Source organism: Antennarius striatus, chromosome 21 (assembly GCF_040054535.1).
Source record: "Antennarius striatus isolate MH-2024 chromosome 21, ASM4005453v1, whole genome shotgun sequence".
In the NCBI taxonomy this organism is placed as follows: domain Eukaryota; kingdom Metazoa; phylum Chordata; class Actinopteri; order Lophiiformes; family Antennariidae; genus Antennarius; species Antennarius striatus.
The window spans coordinates 3,356,100-3,375,873 of record NC_090796.1 but is presented as its reverse complement, the minus strand read 5'-3'; the positions used below and the strand labels follow the sequence as shown (position 1 = coordinate 3,375,873).

The 19,774-nt window shown below is 41.3% G+C and overlaps 1 protein-coding gene across 1 annotated transcript in view; it reads right to left on the bottom strand.

Moving 5' to 3' along the window:
* spata20 (spermatogenesis associated 20) overlaps positions 1 to 19,774 on the bottom strand; it is a 43,576-nt gene that overhangs the window by 18,792 nt on the left and 5,010 nt on the right. The window contains exons 8-15 of the mRNA XM_068305908.1: positions 19,517 to 19,621; positions 18,722 to 18,796; positions 17,642 to 17,854; positions 17,111 to 17,303; positions 15,953 to 16,121; positions 11,845 to 12,053; positions 3,598 to 3,797; positions 2,456 to 2,536 (exon numbers count right to left, since the gene is read on the bottom strand). Of these exons, the coding sequence (XP_068162009.1) occupies positions 2,456 to 2,536; positions 3,598 to 3,797; positions 11,845 to 12,053; positions 15,953 to 16,121; positions 17,111 to 17,303; positions 17,642 to 17,854; positions 18,722 to 18,796; positions 19,517 to 19,621 (1,245 nt within the window). The remainder of the gene's footprint in view (positions 1 to 2,455; positions 2,537 to 3,597; positions 3,798 to 11,844; positions 12,054 to 15,952; positions 16,122 to 17,110; positions 17,304 to 17,641; positions 17,855 to 18,721; positions 18,797 to 19,516; positions 19,622 to 19,774) is intronic.

The following is a 19,774-nucleotide window of genomic DNA, read 5'->3' as shown; positions in this document are numbered from 1 at the left end:
TTGGAGTAAAGTGTCAGGTGTGATGTGTGATAGAAGAGTTCCAGCTAAAATGAAAGGAAAGGTACAAAACTGTGGTGAGACCAGCGATGTTGTTTGATCTAGAGACAGTGTCACTGAGGAAAAAAGAGGAGACAGAGCAGGAGGTAGCAGAGATGAAGATGCTGAGGTTCTCTTTAGGATTGACCAGGATGGATCGGATCAGGAATGAGTACATCAGGGGGACAGCACATTTTAGACGTTTTGGAGATAAAGTCAGAGAGGCCAGACTGAGATGGTTTGGACATGTCCAGAGGAGAGATAGTGAATATATTGGTAGAAGGATGCTGAGTTTTAAACTGCCAGGCACGGGACCAAGAGGAAGATCAAAGAGGTTTATGGATGTAGTGAAAGAGGACATGAAGGTAGATGGTGTGAGAGGAGGATACAGACGACAGGGTTAGATTGAGGCAATTAATTTGCTGTGGCGACCCCAGAAGGGAAAAGCCGAAAAGAAAAGAAGGGTCATCAGATACTGAGGACGAGTTCACTGTGAACCCACCTGGGGTTGTAATTATCCCGTATAATTATCACCGGATGTATGGGGAGGATGAGAGTTTGCCAACATCTAGCGACTCATCCCAGGTGGCTTCATCTGACTTGGACTTCATCGGACTTGTTCTGAGTGGCTGTTGGCCTTCGACAGGGCTGCGCTTTATCACCAATTCTGTTTGTGATCTTCATGGACAGGATATCGACGCATAGTTGTGGTGAGGGGGGTTTACAGTTTGGTGGGCTTTGAGGATTGCATCGCTAGTTTTTGCAGATGATGTGGTCCTGCTCGTGTCATCGGCCTGTGACTTGCAGCACTCACTGGTCTGGTTTGCAGCCGAGTGTGAAGCAGCAAGGATGAGGATCAGCACCTCCAAATCTGAGGCCATGGTCCTCAGCAGGAAGCCGGTGGACTGCGTTCTCCGAGTGGGGAATGAGGTCCTTCCACAAGTGAAGGAGTTTAAGTATCTTGGGGTCTTGTTAACGAGTGAGGGAACAATGGAGCGTGAGATTGGAAGGAGAATTGGGGCAGCAGGAGCGGTATTGCCGTCGCTTTACCGAACTGTTGTCACAAAGAGGGAGCTAAGCCGAGAGGCAAAGCTCTCCATCTATCGTTCAATCTTCATTCCTACCCTCACCTATGGTCATAAGTGCTGGGTCAGGACTGAAAGAACGAGATTGTGGATACAAGCGGCTGAAATGGGCTTTCTCAGGTGGATAGCAGTGAGAAACACTGCTATTCGCGAGGGGTTCAGAGTTGAGCTGCTAGTCCTTCGTGTGGAAAGGAGTCAGTTGAGGAGGTTTGGGCATCTGGTGCGGATACCTCCGGGGCTTCTCCCTAGGGAGGTGTTCCTGGCCGGTCAGCTGCGAGGAGGCCTCAGGGCAGACCCAGGACAAGGTGGAGGGATTATATCTCCACACTGGCCTGGGAACGCCTTGGGATCCCCCAGTCAGAGCTGGTGGATGTGGATAGGGAAAGTGAAGATTGGGGCTCCCTGTTGAAGCTGCTCTCCCCTTGACCCAACTCTGGATAATCGGTGGAAGATGGATGGATAGATGGATAAACCTTGGATATTCTGAATAAATACCATGGATTGTCCGAAAATGATCTTACCTTCAAATCTCTTTGGAAATCATTCGGGTTTAGGTGCTCATGGTAGATTCTCGGATCTTTGGTAATTTTTACCCTGTTCATCCTTGCTTTCTATTCTTTCAAAACTTTCCAGAAGATATTTTGAAGAAAGATAGGTTCCTATCTTCGCCTCTAACTCCTGTGGTGTTGGAACAACCATTCACTTCATAGGTAACCATGGCTTTATCGGGTTTATCGCTTCAGTGATCGTATTACATTGTAATTGCTGCCCTGACTGATGAAGCGATGGGTGTCACTGATGACGTATGACCCCCACATGACCACTGGATATGGGAGCTGCTGCAGGACAGATGTCAAGGTCTCTTGACCACGGGGATGATGCCAGACATCTGAATTTTTTTTTCTTATATTTTTCATAATGATAAACAAAATATATGTCACTTAAAAATGAGTTTACTATATCTTCAACTGAAATCTAACCAGTTGAGCAAATATAATAGGCTCTCAAATCATGGCCCAGGTCTCCATTAAGTCAGTGAACTTTAATGTGCAGAAAAAGTAGTTGGAATGCCATTCCAACAAAGACCATAATATCCATTTTCCTCACATTGTCCAAAAAATTGACAAACTGTCCAAATGTACAATTCTCCAGCTGGACAGAACCATTTGATTTGATTTCACAAAAGTCCTGGTTACTTTCCTGCTTGGCTTTTCTGTGATTAGAGGATTAGACATTCTGATATGACTTGATATTTATATTTCAGGACTGCTTCAATGACCAATGACACTTTTTTTGTTGTCAGGATAAAGCATTACCTGCTGACAAACACTTACCTTATGTGGTAGGAAGAGGGAGTTGACTGCTGTTAGAAGACTTGTGGTATCCGGGGAATCTCTCTGGCCACAGATCACAATCTAAAGAAGAGGTGGATGAAGGGAAGATAGAAAATATTGGAGAAAGATAGAGATAACCAGATGAGTATATGAAGAGAGTAAAATAAGAAGGGCAAGGCAGCAGAGAGGAGAAAAAAGAGCTGGAGGTCAGTGCTGTATTTGTAGTAGTAACAAGGGAGGCAGGTGTTTTCTTGGGGATTGCCTCACCCCCTCTCACCCCTGAGCTTGTTACTGTAATCCTGTAGCCTTTGCAGGTCATACATGATGGACAGGAGGATAACTATCCCACCCCTCTCTCTGGTTCGACTGACGTTATTTCGTTCTTTGATTGCGGAGCAAAGCTAAGTTTTCTGAGGATGTCAGAAAAACTTAGTGCTGAACTTTGCTGGCATGCTGGTTTCAGTGGTTTCAGGCTAACTGAGACTGCTAATATTTCAAAGCCGATTATATAACTCAGGCTGAACATCTCAAATAAGCCATTAATGCATGACGGCTGTTAAAAAAAAAAAGACGAAAAGATTTTGAGAGTCAGTGTGTCCAGAGATTAAATGTGCATGTATGCAGAGCTCAGATAGAGCTCTCTCCCCAAGTGACCTATGGTACTAATATTGAAATGTGTTAAAACGATTACCTTTATTTTTCAACATATGATGGTAATTAAGCCTGTAATTCACATTAATGTGTCAAAACAATTTGACCTGTATTTGTAAATCACAAATGATCGAAGTATAGAAAATAATTATAATTAAAGCAGGTCACAAACCAAACATTACAACCATTTACACCAAAGTTAGCAATTCCCTGTCATATTTCTGTTTAGGGACTGCTTAGAGCTATTTTTGCATCTCCGTCCTGTCAGTTTGTACCAGTCTGAGTGTTTAGTATATAAACTATTACTTTTTTGCAAATAAAATATCAAAATGTACTTGAATGTTGTTTTCTGTAACAGCTGGAGTGATTTTCTCAGCAGTGAGAAGAGTTTCCAATGTCTCATACAGTATGTTCCATCTCTAAATAAGGAAATAAACAAAAATATGCCACACCAGAGATAAAATCAACGTGTCAAGTACGAAATGTGTAACCTGTTTCAGGGTGTAGTGCTGGGCCATGAGAGCCCGGACCATTTCCGGAAGCGCTATGGGAGCCATTGACAGACGATCAGAGAAGGCGGCCAGTAGTCGTTCACACCTGTGGAGCCACTCCTGTTTGCCAGAGTAGTGGGACAGACGCAGGAGATTGGACGCAGACACGGAGTTAGCGCTGGGCTCGGCTCCATCCTGATCTGATCAGCATAAGCAGAAAGACACACAACAGTTTACGACAACACCACTTTATTCTGTTCCCCACACAGCTCAACACCCCACCTGTCAAGAGCCTTTGTCTGCCTTATTTTGTTGATCTGAATGGATTTTGGGTCTTTGATTTAAAAGAAAAATGATCAGATTTTATGCAACGTCTGCATCTGACTTCCTTCCCAGATTCATCTGGTTGGCAGAGCTTGGCAAAGCTCTCATCACAAATAGGACAGGCACATATTTTAAAAGTGAACTGAGAATAATTGTTGTAATTGATAATTGATAATAATTGTTTGTTTTACATTGTGGCAAAACATTTCAAAAAACTACTTGCTAACATTTCACATGGTGTGATTCAAAAAGGACAACACATAATGTCTTTCGTGCCACACATCTTTAGACAACTGCTCCATCTGGTATAAACCATTTCAGTTTCCATTTCTTTCATTACACAACCATGTCAGAGTGTTTCAGAGTGTGGTGTGATGTGATGGGACTAACAGATGAGCTCATGACTCAGGCCTCTTAAGTGACTGGTCCTTATCTGTTATCAGCGTCCAATAAGAGCCTGGAGGTGATCTTCTTATAACCTCTGACCTCATTACACTCTGTTCTCAGCTTTGGTGTTTTTGTCTATGAACGTAACAGTGCAGCAAGCGTGTGTTTGTGTAAACAAGGGGGAATTTGTTTTCATTATGCATCTACTACGTAGCAAAAATACAAAATGTATGCATTTAAAAAGATGTGAATGCAGCATGCAAGTTTGTGGGTCCATGTGAGAGTGCCTGAAAGAAGAGATGAATTACATGTTCATTATTAGATAAACAAGTTATAAAATCAGATATTACATTAACAGAAAAAAATAACGAAATAATAATATATAACAACAACATATTTTTTTCTGAATATTATATCAATACATCAATAGAACATTTTTAATTTATGACAAAAAGCTGTTACATTTCTGGAAAGTACAAATGCAAAAAAATCTGTTAAAAAGAAAAAGAAATAGTTTTTAAAATGTCTTATTGAAAAAAAAGTCAAATTATTTTCGAAAACTGGCAAAATTTATACAAAAAGCTTACAAAACTTTCTTTCAAATGACATGAATTGAACTCTCCACCCATCCTCCCCTTTTCTTATGCAGCCACTTCTTCCACTTTGCGGGTCACGGGTGTTGCTGGAGCCAATCCCAGCTGACTACAGGCGAGAGGCAGGGTAAGCTCCGGGTGCATGGCAAAGCCATGTGTAAGGCAATCAATCAATTAATCAACTTTTATTTGTAAAGCACTTAATCACATCAACAGACATTTCGAAGCGCTATTACAGAAATAGAACCCCAACATAATCCTCCAAAGCAAGTGGAAGTGACAGCAGCGGGGAAAAACTCCCTCACAGGTAACCATTTACAACTACGGTTAATTTATACCTCAGCACTTCACCGAAGCTGCATGTTTCTGAAGGTGGGAGAACCTGGAGAGAACCCACACAGACATGGGAAGAACATACAAACTCATCACTGAAAGGACTGGAACCCGGATGTCACACTATTCCGCCAAATTGAACCAAAAGTCCATATATTTTTAAATGATAAAAGTGAAATAAAATGGTCAAAATATATCTTCAAATATGACATAGAAAAATATTCTAACAAACAGCTGATTTGTTATGCTGCCAAATGTGGTAGTATACATCATTTTAACCCTACTGGTTGAGATAAAGCAGACACAAGTCGGGCCAGTGCTGGGGTAATCAGTCTTGTGGTGACAGGCGTCCACAGTGCTGCGGTCGTAGCATCAATAATGGGCTTCAACCTTACAGGAGCTGGCACCATAATGGCATAGTCAATCCTTTCAGATGAGAAACCTCTCACATGTCAGCTCTGATAAACACACTGATGTAGCAATGTAGGTAGCAAACACACACACGCACACACACATCATCTTTGATCTGTCAGCAGTTCTTATAATTATGTTTTTTCTGTGTTCCACACTCTATCTGTGGTGTCTGAGCCTCCTATCTGTTCAAAAAAAGAAACTATATATCCTATGTTGCCAAAAGTATTCGCTCATCTGCCTTCAGACAAGTGAAGTTAAGTTGAGTGGCATCCTGTTCTAAATGTTATAATTAATATGATGTCAGTCCTCCCTTTGCAGCTTTAACAGCTCCAACTCTCCTCGGAAGGTTTTCCACAAGGTTTAGGAGGGGTTTATGAGAATGTTTGATCATTCCTCCAGAAGTGTATTTGTAAGATCAGATGCTGATATTGGACAAGAAGTGACCATGTTCAAACTTGTCCCACAAATTTGGGAGTATGAAATTGTCCTGAATATCTAGGTATGCTGAAGCATTCAGAGTTCCTCTGACTGGATCTAGGTGGGCAACCCAACCGGAGAGAAACCCATTCTTTCATAGATGTGTACAAGTTTTTTTTTTTCTTCATTTTTATTACTTTCTATATTGTAATGCATACATCACAACTATGAAGTGAGATATTACATAGCAAACAGATATTGTGAGAGAACTAACCCCACCCCTACCTCTGATGCTTTGCTTTGATTACAGCTCTGCAAACCCTTGGCCTTCTCTCAATGAGCTTCATGAGGTAGTCACCTAAAATAGTATCTACAAGAGATTCATTTATGGATTTTCTTGTTTTCTTCATGGCGTTGGGGTCATTGGTTGTGTTGTGAAGAAGTCAGGTAGTTTACACAGTTGAAAAACCCATTATAACTGTTAGAATACATTTTATGCAGCCAAGTAAAGAGAAATGAAAGTCCAACATTACTTTAAGAACTGAAAGTGTCACTGCCCGAACACGACTGGCAGGGGGAACCCAAAAGCACAACAGAGTAGCAGGCGGGTCAATTGTACAGGCAGGGTTCTGCTACCAGGGAATCAGTCCAAACAGCAGATGAATCAGACAGCAGGCAAACAGCCAGAGTCCAATAATCAGGCAGGCCATACACAAAGGACAATCCTTCACACCAGGCAGACAAATCCAAGCAGGGATTATTACAGGCAGGGTCCGAGAAAATGGCAGGGTCAAAACAAGGTCAAAGGGTAAGGCAGGATACAATGGCTGGAAGGTCAGGACAAACACTAACAATCTGGCAGACAGCTGAGAGCTGAGCTGGTATATGAAGAGTGGTGGCCGATTAGGGGAGTGGCTGCAGGTGAACAAAGGGAAGGTAGGTGCAGGGAAAGAGCTGATTGCAAGAGGGACCGGATCCGGAAAGACAGATATGTAAGTAAAGAGAAAACAAACAGAATAGTAATCGTGACAGAAAGTCAGTCTGTCTGGAGAAGTGTAAAAAGTTTGAATGGATCCCAGTTGCAGAAACCATGATGGAACTGGCTCACATGAGGACCGCTCCAGATACAGAACCAAGGGTTTCCTCTGCTGGTGAGGAGAAGTTCATCCGAGTCATAAGGAATCACAAGACAATGTCTCAGATCAGAGCCCAGATTGATGACTCACACAGTTCTAATATGAAGAGCCTTTTTCTTTTGTAAAGTCTGTAAAGACTCTGAGCAAAGGAAGAGCTAAAGCCTAAAATTCAAACATGAGATTTTAATATGAAATATCAGCTGATGCAGGGGTGACATCCAAAAGTAAATTTTGCATAATACACTAAATGGATTCATGCAGAAAGTTTTTTTCCCCATTCGTTTGGTTCCAAATCCCATAAAAACCCAAATTAAAGCCAATTGTCCTTCACTTAAAAGAAAAGAGATGTACTATGTAAATGAGGAAAAGATGGGCCCAACTGCACAGTATGTATTATACCTCTAACCCAGAGCACAGATGAGAAGAGCATATAAAAACAAATTGGAGAGGCAAGCTGTTAAAACAAATGGCAGCTGTCAGATGGATTACCTCAAGAGTAAAAAACAAAACAAAACACAGCAGTCGCCTGTGGATCTGGAATGGAAACTGGTCTGAAGAATCAAAAGTAAATGCCTGCATCTCTGTGAGCTGTCTGCTCCTCTGAACCACCAACCCCCATCAGTAAAGGAAGCGAGGCTATGTGCACATCAAGGTCAGACACACACCCTATACAGTATTTATACCCTGTTTGTACCGCAAACAATATTTTTATCAGACATTGAAAGCATATGCCTCTAAGCTCTAGCATAATATCATCAAACTTTAGAGCTACGGTATCTTAGCTGCTTTAAGAATGTTTACCATGGAAATTAGTGTGTTAAAACTCAAACTGGCCTATCTGCCACTCTCTCACTCTCTCCCTATGTCTCTTTTACTTTACATATCTCATTCCCCAATGTATTTCTCATTCCCAAACAACAGGTCAAGGTGGATGACCGCCCTCCAGAGCCTGGGTTCTTCCCGGAGTTTCTTCCTCAATGAGGGAGTTTTTCCCGGCCATCGTCGCTTATGTTTGCTCTGGAGGGCATTGTTGGCTTTCTATCTGTAAAGCGCTTTGAAATGTCTTCAGATGTGATTAAGCACTATATAAATAAAAGTTGATTGATTGATAGCATGCTAACATTTTATAATTAGAATTGAAAACAAGGTATGGCTGAGATGATAGTGTCGGTGTAAATATACAGAGAGATAAATATAACTCAAAATACAGTGCAGATTTTGATTGGTTGATGGTACTCATGAAATGTTAAGAACTCATTTATCCTCATTCACTCATTCTTTTTGGTCTTAAATTTCTCCTGACTACATTAAGAATTGCCACTATAAATAGAATGTCACTGAAAACATGAATGAGAAAAAAAGAATGAGAATGAGATTAAACAAGTCCATCTAACAAACGATCCACTGTTTTTATGTTAAAATACACATGAATAAATTCCTCTGTTGCATTACAATACTCAGATTCTGATCAACAGACTCCATTTGTGTCTTACGTAGAGTACGATTGTTGTTGATTTGTTTTTATCTTACATTTGATTGTACAGTATTTTAAATTATTAGCTCTTAGTTTTTACATTTTTGGATTAGAGAGAAATGCAAATTCAGTTCTATGTATATGAATGCATGAAAAGTAACTGATAATAAAGCTGACTTCAAACTTTGATACTTGATACTAGTTTAAGGGCAACAAAATACACAAAGATGGAAAATTCACCAAGTAAATAAAAAGACTGCATTAAGCTGTAGGTGAAATGACAGGAGGCAGAGGCAGGAAGCAGATGTCAGATTTCCTCCATACACCGTGTGTGTAGTTTCAATCAGTTGAAGGCAGATGAAGTGAGAGACAGAAGAGAGACAGGTTTGACGGGTGCGGTGATCAAAGTGGCTGAAAAAAAAATAACAGCAAGAGTCTGAGTGCTTTTAATAGAGCGGCGGCTCAACTTGAGTGAGAGACTGATGCATTTCACTGGAGGTAGATATGGGAGGTCCTCTTCTACTCTTATCTCATCCTCTATCAATTCATCTAATATATCCACTTAAGCCAAACTTTTCTGTGGTTCAAGTGTTGAAAACTGGCAGTGATATTAAAGCAACTTCCCCTGGAACAAAAATAAAGAGAAAAGTATAGACTTCCAGCCACTTGTCAGCAGCAGGACTGAAACAAAGTCAGAGACATGATGGTGGCGAAAAAAAACCCTAAATCACAGCTATCATTCATTTAAGCCAAATGTTTTGGACAGTAGAAAAATCACTGCATCGTGGACTTTCCCAGAAGCCTCTGCTGTAATCATTATTACTGCTCAATAATGATTACCGTATTTTCCGCACTATAAGGCGCACCGAAAAGCCTAAAATTTTCTCATAAACCCATAGTGCACCTTACAATCCAGAACGTTTTATATATGGATTAATATTCATATTAATATCGGTTAAAAACATGATCGCTGAAAAAAAGCCGGTAATCTGGCCGCCAGTCATGCGGCTCTCCGCCACCAGGGGAGCCCCCTCACAAGGCACTCGGGTCCACGCCCCCTAACAACGGTAGTCAAAGGGAGTCACCGAAGTCCCGGCTCTGACTGAGCTGCTCTCAGACGGTAGAGCAGACTGTAGGAGCACCGGTGATTACGCAGCAGTTTGACTGACTGACTGAGCTCAGTATTACCTAACTATTTGGTGTCGGAAATAACCCACTTTAAACTTAATTGGTCTTAAAAATGCCATTGTGCTGTCATCTGGAATCTAGTGACGGTCCATTCTGTTAGTCTGTGGAAACACACGGAGAAACTGGCATAAAGGTGAATGAAAGACCCTCAAAGCTGATCTTCCAGTTTTTTCTGAAATTTCAAGGGCAGAGTCACTGCTAGACAAAGGTGCCAACGGGCTTGCTGCAATTGATTTACAAATGTAGTTGATAGCTCTGGGCGGGCGGCGGAGGGGCGCATTCAGGCTTGTGTATTCTGTCGCAGCGACGTGCTGTGAGATTCACGGCGGTGAGACACCGACGTTAAAGTCAGTTCTAGGAGTAAAACAGCGTCACATTTGCCAGTAAATTATCAGCCTGACATTAAAAACTAGTTAAAACATTGTTTAGGACATACAGTAGCAAATAGCTGCACCTCACCTCCAACTGGACTACCGATCAATCGAAACAATATTTAATTAATAAACGAAGACGAACGTCGGAGCTTAAATATCTGCTTCGAACTTCAGATCAGGAAATAATCCGCTCTGTTCGCACTGACTGCACTCGAAATGAATTTAACCAGTTTTTAATGTCAGGTTTTTTAATATGCGTGTTGACTTCTTTCTAAGATGGCAAAGTGATCAAGTGATCAGGTTTCCTTGATGAGGCTCAGAATGGCTTATTGACATAACAATAGGGGCCATTCAAAGGTAGTCAGGAAGTCATGAATGCACTCATGACTGCCTGCGCAGCGCGGCTCTATCTAGTGGACAGATTGCACAACTACAGCCGCTGCAGTTTATCAAATAAATTTTATTTATTTTTATTGTGTGCGTCTTATAATCCGGTGCGCCTTATAGTGCGGAAAATACTGTAGTCTCCCGAACTGACAGGAACTAATAACAAAACTAGAACCAAGGCAGTCACAGACTGCAACATCCCGCAATGCCCCTGAATTCAAAATTTTATCCTGACCTACTTGCATAGGTCAAAGATCAAAGCTAGTGCTCTGACCTACTGTCACTGATTAAAGCACTAGCTTTGATCTATGATCTTACTCACACTGGCCTCCCTCGCCTTTCTATCGTATCTGGTTCCTGTGTAAAAAAGTGTAAATTTGACCTTGACCTAGTTTTCTCAAGGTCAAAGTCATCATCTCATTTTTATCCCCTTTTCCACCCGAGTAAAGTGCTTTTTATTTCATCTTTATATTTGCAACAGTTGCAAAGATATTTGGTGGACGGAGGAAAGAACAAAACCACGATCACAAAACCACTGACAATTACAATACATCACTGCTTCGAAGTGGGACGTAATGATTGCTAATTTAATAAAAAGGGTTTGGTAGAAGGGAGAAAACAGCTATGGACACACATATACGTGTGAAAGGAAAACACAATTCAATGTCAAATAGTAAGATGGAGAGACGCCCTGTGGCTGCAAATTAAGTGGGAACAAAACAATCAATCTGAAGCAACACTTGAAGGTGAACATCCTGTTCCGTGCACCTGCGCTCTTTGTATGATTGTGACTTCACACATTACTAAAATCACACGATGGCAACACATCCGTAGTGTACCCCACCTCTTATCCAAAGCCAGCTGGGATAGGCTCCGGCAGAACTGTGATCCACATAGCGTATATGCGGCTGAAGACAAGACGATTGCAGTCGTAAAAATAAATGAAGTATTAATACATTCACACTTCCTCTAAAATTTAGAAAGTTACATAAGTTTAACCTTTAGGATTTAAATTTAGGAGATTTTAGAATAAAGTAAAATTGATGACAATGAGAAAATATACAAAGAAATTGTAGTTTGTCAGCTTGGTTTAGAGATTCAGTTAAATAATCAGTTGAATTCACTGCATTGATTGAGTCTTAAACAGGGGACAGTAATATCAGGAGCAACCATTTGAGTCAAGGTTATTTTTAACTGTCTAGGCGGAGTTCATCCCCAACCTTCTTTCAGTTGCAGCAGCACAGTGTTGTCATTGGGGTCGCTGCAGAAGTAGCCTCCACCATGTTCATCCCAGAACAACTCATCCTGTCTGAGCTGCAGCTCCTCAGCCCACTGCAACCACTCGGTCTCCAGAGTGGCCTCATAGAGGTCCAACAAACCACCAGTGACAAAAGCGTAGTCATCGAGGAAGCCAGAGATGGGGGGAGATCTGAAGAAGAACGAGCAGCAAGAGGGAAATGAAAAAATCAGAGAAAAGGGAATGAGGACGTTTTCATGAAATATTAATCGGAAGATCGGTGTGACGAGTTCAGAAGCAGGTTCTTGTTGTTAAACTAGTTCAGCTTGTTCAGCTCATGTTTTATAGACCAAATACTTGATTTTGCCCGAAGATCAAATCACAGATGGAAGAAATGCTAAAAAGATGAAAGACAAGCCAGAATTATTTATAATACATACAGCACTTTATTTCTATTTCCATGTATAGATTACAGGTAGAGGTATTTATATATGCACACATAACTGAGTACAGTCTGCCACTGACATTTTCAGTGATTCAGTTGATTAATAAATAATAGGATCTCTCGCTCCACCTGTCTGTTCCAGGTAACTGCTGTACAATCTAAAAATGTACAACATCTTCTCATTTATTCTCACAACCTCTTCTGTTTCATTGGTCTTCACATCCAAATGACAAGACTTCTCTGGTCTCTCCGCATCATTTACACCCCCTCCAAATCCCACGACGACACCCCATCAGGGTCAGTGTCGCAGGACAGATGGTGACAGAAAGTCAGATAGAGCTACGTCAGGCAAAGTTGGCAGTCAAGAGGCTGAAGGAGGGGGAAGCTTTTGAGGAGATGAAATGCATGAGGACTTTGAGAGGTTGTGTGGAGGTGAGGACCCATATCTGGACTTTGTATCTTTCTCAGACAGACCGACAGAAGTAAACTCAAGAGTCAATAAGCATAAGCGGACAGCCAGCACTCTTCTACTTCAGAGTGATATCTGCCTTGTAAATCCAGAGCAGCAAACGGATTTTAAATTTGTGATCAGGACAGATAAGGTTAAGGAGAAAGTCTGACATGACACTTTGCCTCTTTTCCATACATGTCCTATATATATACTGTATATACTGTATATATACAGTGTATATATATATATGATATATGTGGTATATACTGTATATATACAGTGTATATATATGGTGGATATCCTTAAGACGCAATTGATATACAGAATTTATATAACCCAACTCAATTTTGGTGATCTTAAGAGGGCCTCTATGCAAATATAGGGCCCTCTTAAGAAATAACCTGAGAAACTTTGTATCCAAGGACACAGATGCTCCCTCGACTATCATGGGTGAATGTGAGTAAACTGACATAAACATGTAAACATGGGAAACATGAAGAAACAAATTATAAGATCCACATCTTGACAGTGTATGCAAAGCCTTTGTTAAATGCCACTGAATTCTGTACATAAGTTTTTGAAGAGTTGTGGATAAATTGCTCACCATTGGGTACAAACATACAGAACACGGACATCCTATTTACCACCTTTAACAGTCCTTAAAAACAACAGGGATTTCCCACCAACACCTGGAAACTTTAACATTTTAGATATTGGTGTAATTGTGTTGTTATATTTATCATTTTATGCTATATTAGAGTTGCTTTGAGTTAGTCTATTGTAACTTTATTCATTTTTTAATTCTAATGCTAATGTCTGACACTTGAGAAATTGTAATAATAATTATCTTAACTCTTTGAAAGGGTGTGCTTGAATTTAGATGGTTTCGCATAATCATTCAGCACCAAGACAAAAGAAGACACTATAACTATTATTTCTCAGACAATATACATCAACAAAAACAAGTTAAATTTATAATTTAGGGCTCAAATAGGACAAATTATAAGAGAAATTTCAGGGGGCATCGGCTGACCAACCAGTTAGTATTTTCTCTTTAGGTTCAATCCAGGCTGCTACTGATGAGCATGAGCATTATGTGCTGCTTATCCAAGTGCATTTCAGGGCGGAGGTCTGTATTCCAACCTGCAACCGTCTTATTAGTGTTCCCACATGGTCAGAAGCCAGAAAACAGCAACCACACCAGTAGCTGCTGAGAATTCCAGTAAAAGCCGTGAGTTGCACTTAGATTTAAGAAGAGTTTTCATATTTCTACAAGAGTAAAACTGTCTTATTTCTGGTACTGGGAAGTCTCAAACAAACACATTGTCCGACAGAGGTGACTCCAGCCGCAAGGAGGGCAACTAGAGACAAGAGTTCAAGAGGGCATCACTGACACATAGAAATGTAAAAGCCTCTTCACTCACACCTTCAACAGTGTGTGTTAAATGACTCATTTCCCTGGGAGCAGAGATAAAACACCTTGTCAGTCTTGGCTATCATAGCCCTGTGAGACAGCTTTATAATAATAGCTTCATAATCTGCTCCTACACTTACTACTTCACTTCTGCCTAAATAACGCTCCAAGGAAGAAACCCATTGGGGTGATACGGGTCGCACAAACACATCGACTCCCATCATCTTTACAACAGTAGCGACCTTTACACTTGGGAATAAATTAAAACGCCGACTCATTGTACGGAACATTGTGTTTGACTCTAACAGAGACTCATTCCAGATAAAACAACACAATAATGCTGCCTGGAAAAAAAGAAAAGCAGCACTATTGGAAACAGAAAGAGAAACATATCATCCATCCATCCTAAATATCCCCTTCTCTGTCTTGTTGGTCCTTGGACCTTTGCATGTTTTGATATCAGAGGTAAATAATAATTTAATCTAATGATTCAGTTGCAATCAGCAAATACACAAACAACTGAGTATAATTTGCATAAAACGACATAAACAATGGATATCTAATTTTGAGCCGTATGATTTTGTACTTTCAAAATTTTGAATGCCGCCATGCACAAAGCCGGATCTAGTTTGCTGATTTGTTAGGGGATGAATTGTAATGACATTGTCAGTGATGACCTCATCAATGCTTGATACTGACGACTTACCATGATGCCCAGTGAGGACGAGTCAGCCTCACCAGTGTCCTCCTCAGACCCTACCACCCTCTTGTTGAAATTCTCACGCCTCCTTGTGGTCCCAGAGGACACCCTGAGTCTCAATCATCTGCTGGTGGCAGCTCCACAGAAAATGTACGGCATCAGCTCCTCACAGCCAATTAACCTAGTTTGTTTCACCTCAAATTCCTCCTGACCAATGAGCCCACGGCTCATACCTGTTTCACCCATGTATGACAACTGAGCCAGGCTTGAGAAAATGGTCTTGGTAAGCATTCTCCGTGCTGAGCCCGGCCTGACTTGGACAAATATGAATGAGACGGAAGTCGTGGTTTAAGGCCAGTGTGTATCTGTTCATTCCCGTGGGTGTGCATTTCATCGTGAATGTTTTGGGTCCCCTGCTTATCTTTATGCTGATTCAGGAGGATTTAGCAATCGCTCATTCACAGTAAGTAGGGCATGGGGCTGGTCAACAGAACGAGGACACTTGTGGTGTACGATCAACAAGGTGCTCTCTGCGTGTGTGTGTGTGTGTGTGTGTGTGTGTGTGTGTGTGTGTGTGTTTATGCTCTGAAGAGTCCCAGTTGCCACCACCAGCCGCCCAGCTATTGGTGGCTGTGTGGAGTAATCCAACTACTTACATGTCATGAAAATGATAAATTAATTTAGAAAACCTATTAAGTTAAGATGACCACATTTCTGCTGGATGACCCCATTTTCACAGAAATTTCCAGGTCAACCTAAAGGTTATCTAAATCTACAGTAAATGTGTAAATATAGCTTTCCGTGGTTGGTCTATTATTTTTCCGACAAAAAGGAAAAATAGAAGTTTTTCCTTTTTGTACTTGGCCAATCTTGTTTCAGATATGCAGTTTGATAGATGCTACAGAAGACATTAAATGACTGACACACATATAAAACTGTTTCATCATAACCAGGTGACAGCAATGCATGTCACCATGTTGTTTTTCATCAGACCTTTCATCAGTATTAAAGAAACATAGCTGATTGAGAAATAAGAGCTTCTAAATCTCAACAGCAACATTATCAAAAACTCTCTCCTTACATCTGCTGCACCTCCATTTCGTCTCCTCGGTAACAGGATCGGAGGATGGTCTTCTGCTCAGCATCCCACAGGTGCTTCTTTAAAAAGTTACCAGCCTGCACCGCCCTCTCCAGCAGGAACTTGTCCCCCAGTGCAGCTCCAACGCGGGCATAGGCTGAGAGCATCAGACCTGCCGGGAGTAGGATGATAAGATGTGAAATTACTGTCACTCATCTAAAAGACTCATACCTCTCTGAGGTAGCCACACAGCAGTTCCAGCTTAGTGACTTTCACACTCTTTGAAGCCTTTTTTTTCTCCACTCATTCCTTTGCCCTTTCCTCTCTATTTTCATTTCGTCCTCATTTTTTTCCTCCATCTCTCTTTCAAGTGGAGAATCAAAGTCTGCGGAGCACACAGCTTCATCTTCAAAGTGTTGGCAAGAAAGAGAGGTGATTAATGGCAAGGTTTCTTCATTAGAGAGGAGAAAGAGAGCCTTGTGTCTAAATGGAAAGTTATTGGGATCTCAGAGGCTCATTACCTCACTAACAAACTCTGCCTTGAGACATCAATCCTAGGAACAACCGTTGTGGTTGCGTGAGTCTGTTTGTGTATGTGTGGTGGGCTCTTTGTTCTTATAATGAACCACATCTGAAACAACCAACGTGACAGTCGGGGGTTGATCAAATTGGCATCACGTTAATAGGAAGTGACAAGTAGTGTCTCTATAGTAATCTCCACACATTGTGTATTGTAATGATGATGAAGTCCACATAAATCTTTGCACAGGCAGAAACCTGACCAACAGCCTCCAGACTACATTATGCTCCTAACTAATCTCCTTTGGTGGGGGCAGGAGACAGGAAGAAACGCGGGTTAACTTTTATTAAGTTATAAGATACAGTACATAAAAATTATTTATATTAAACCTGGGGCCTACATTTATAGATTAAAAATGTACACATTTCTATTACTCAGGAATGGGGATTATTACCAAATTGCAACTAGCTAAACAAAAAAACTCAACTACAAGTTTATCACCAGTGAATATCAGTCAAAAAAAAAAAAAACTGAGTTAAGGATGTCTCCAGCACCTACCACCTAAGTACCCATACCATTAAACAGCCTGAATACATAAGATGACAGTAGGATAACAGTTCTATGACTTCCGTATACGTCACCGTTCCAGGAAGCCAGCATTTTGGAGTCCAGGTGAGGTCGTGGTCGATGCTTCCTCACTTCTGCCAGTCTGGCTCTGGCAGAGGCCAACAGCTCGTCGACTTTCTCAACACTGATTCCAAAGTGAGCAGCCGTTAACTCTGCCGAGTAACGCACAATCAGCACATTCTGGCCCTGCAGCTCCCCGTGGGGGTCCTGGCAGCAAACAGTACCGTGGACAAGAGGGTGTTCACAGAAATGAACTCATACTGGCTGCAACAGATGTCATGTTTAAAGCCTTAATGGACTGGGTTTAATACCTCCAATTATTTTCAGTATCAAATTAAAAAGTGATTGAAGAGTCTGTTTTACGGTTTTATCTACACGATTATATCCATTACAGTTTGAATAATCATCCACACAAGCTTCATGACAGTGTTGAGTTTCTCTGAATTTTTAAAAAGCATTTTTACAACCATAATTCTTCCCTCCATCTATACAGCAACCTTTTCATCCCATCAAGACCAGAAAGGTTGCACAGGGTAAGAATGTACCTGTTCTGGAGCGACATTGCCCTGCACCTTTACCCCGTAGTGGTGCATGAAGACGTCCGCCTGCGTGGCAGAGCCGGTGGCTCCCTCCACCACGTCTGGCAGCAGCTCCCTGACCTCTGAGGCCGTCCACACGCAGAAGGCCCCTTCACGCTTTTCTGGTCCCCCAGATGCCGGGACAGAGTCTGCATCCTCTGCACTGTAGAAACCCCCCGACTGGTTCACCCACCACACCAGAATGAGGAGACATCAACGAAGAGAAGAAGATGTGAAATAAGTGACAGACTTATCATGTATATGGAAAATAGAAAAGGGATTTACAACAATGCCAGCATTGACTGTGACAGTATCAGTGGAAACATCCCACCAGGTTCTATGTTTAATTCACATCAATTTGTATGCAACCGATGAGCAACCTTATAAGATTTGATTATAGATGATATTGAAATCCAGTCAGGATCTGTATAAACAGAATTTTTATAGTTCATGAAGATAACTTGAAGAGTCCGCCGAAGGCACAAGATCAGTAACTGTACCAATAAAAATACAAATTAGACAGGCCGTTGTAAATTATCCTTGCAGAATTTATTCATTAGTACATAATTAAGCAATAAATCTTGGGGAATTTAATGATTATGACAACTTTTGCTTTCATTGTGTGCTTTGGTCGCTGCTGTCGACTCATTAATCAAAAGGAAAAACGGGTTGACCCTCAGAGGGGAGCAAGGGTTCAAGAGCCTATTTGTCAACGGGGTCCCATCCCTTGCCCTCAAGGATGTATGATCGCAAATGTGAACACACACACCTCCACATACTATGACTTGGAATTTACAGCAAGTGTTTGTGCTTAGATATTTGCCATCACCATACAAATTATTTACACTGCTCTATTCTTAAATATTTTATAGTGTTGCACTGAAAACCAAAACCCTTATTTAATATAAATAACAATATCTTACTTACTTTATAAAATTACACCTTGATACTGCAATGAGGACATCTAGCTCCCACAAAACCAGTAAACTAACACAAAAAAATCAACTAAAGTCTTAAGTTGTCTTAAGTTGGCTGTAGACAATTCACCTCATCACTCAAGTCTCTGGAGACGTAGAGCAGAATGTCCTTAGCCACATCTGAAAAGAGCTCCTCACCTGATACCTGGACAAAAAGAAAAGGCCAAACAAACACATTGTGGTTAAGGATATCAGCATGTAATTCGTATGCAGGTAATTTCATGCAAATCACAAGGTAGACGCTACATCATCATCAACGCGCACACACACACACACACACACACACACACACACACACACACACACACACACGAGTGGATGGCGTGTCAGGATTTTATTCTGCTCACATTTTGCATTTCCTAATTTTCTTCCTGTCTCAATCACAAAATCACTGAAGTTACTAATTGCTGCATCTTAATTCAACGCTGTCCAGTGGAGGGGAGGCGATCAATTTGGATTGATCGTCTTTACAAAAAAAAAAAAGCACATTTTCAGTGACTCCTGGTAAAACCTGTAAAAAATACTCCGTACAAATTTACCAGCTGCAATATGTTTGAGTGTGTGTGCATGTGTATGCACATGTGCATTTATGTGTGTGTGTGTGTGTGTGTGTGTGTGTGTGTGTGTGTGTGTGTGTGTGTGTGTGTGTGTGTGTGTGTGTGTGTGTGTGTGTGTGCGCTACTACACTCATCAGGAGTGATTTACTGTGGAGCAAAACAAATGTTTGCCAAGTCTCACGTCCATGATTTCCACTGAATGGATAACGTGGCAATAAATTACTTCAATAGGAGGCGTCAGCATGATCGAGAGATCCCCTGAACTGTACACAAGAAAAGACACGCACACAGCACACACATCCACACACCTGAGACGCAGTTATGTACGCTACTGCCAGCTGAGCCTGGTCGTACAACATCTTCTCAAAGTGAGGAACATGCCAGGAGGAATCTGTGGAGTAACGATGGAAACCCTGCAAAGGAGAGATGTGAAGACAGACATGGAAACAGACATGAAGACAGACATGGAGACAGAGAGACAGACATTTTATTAACCAATAATAAACACCACACTTGTCACAGAAGGATTTCTCCTGTCACGTACAACTTGTACAATAAGTACAGAC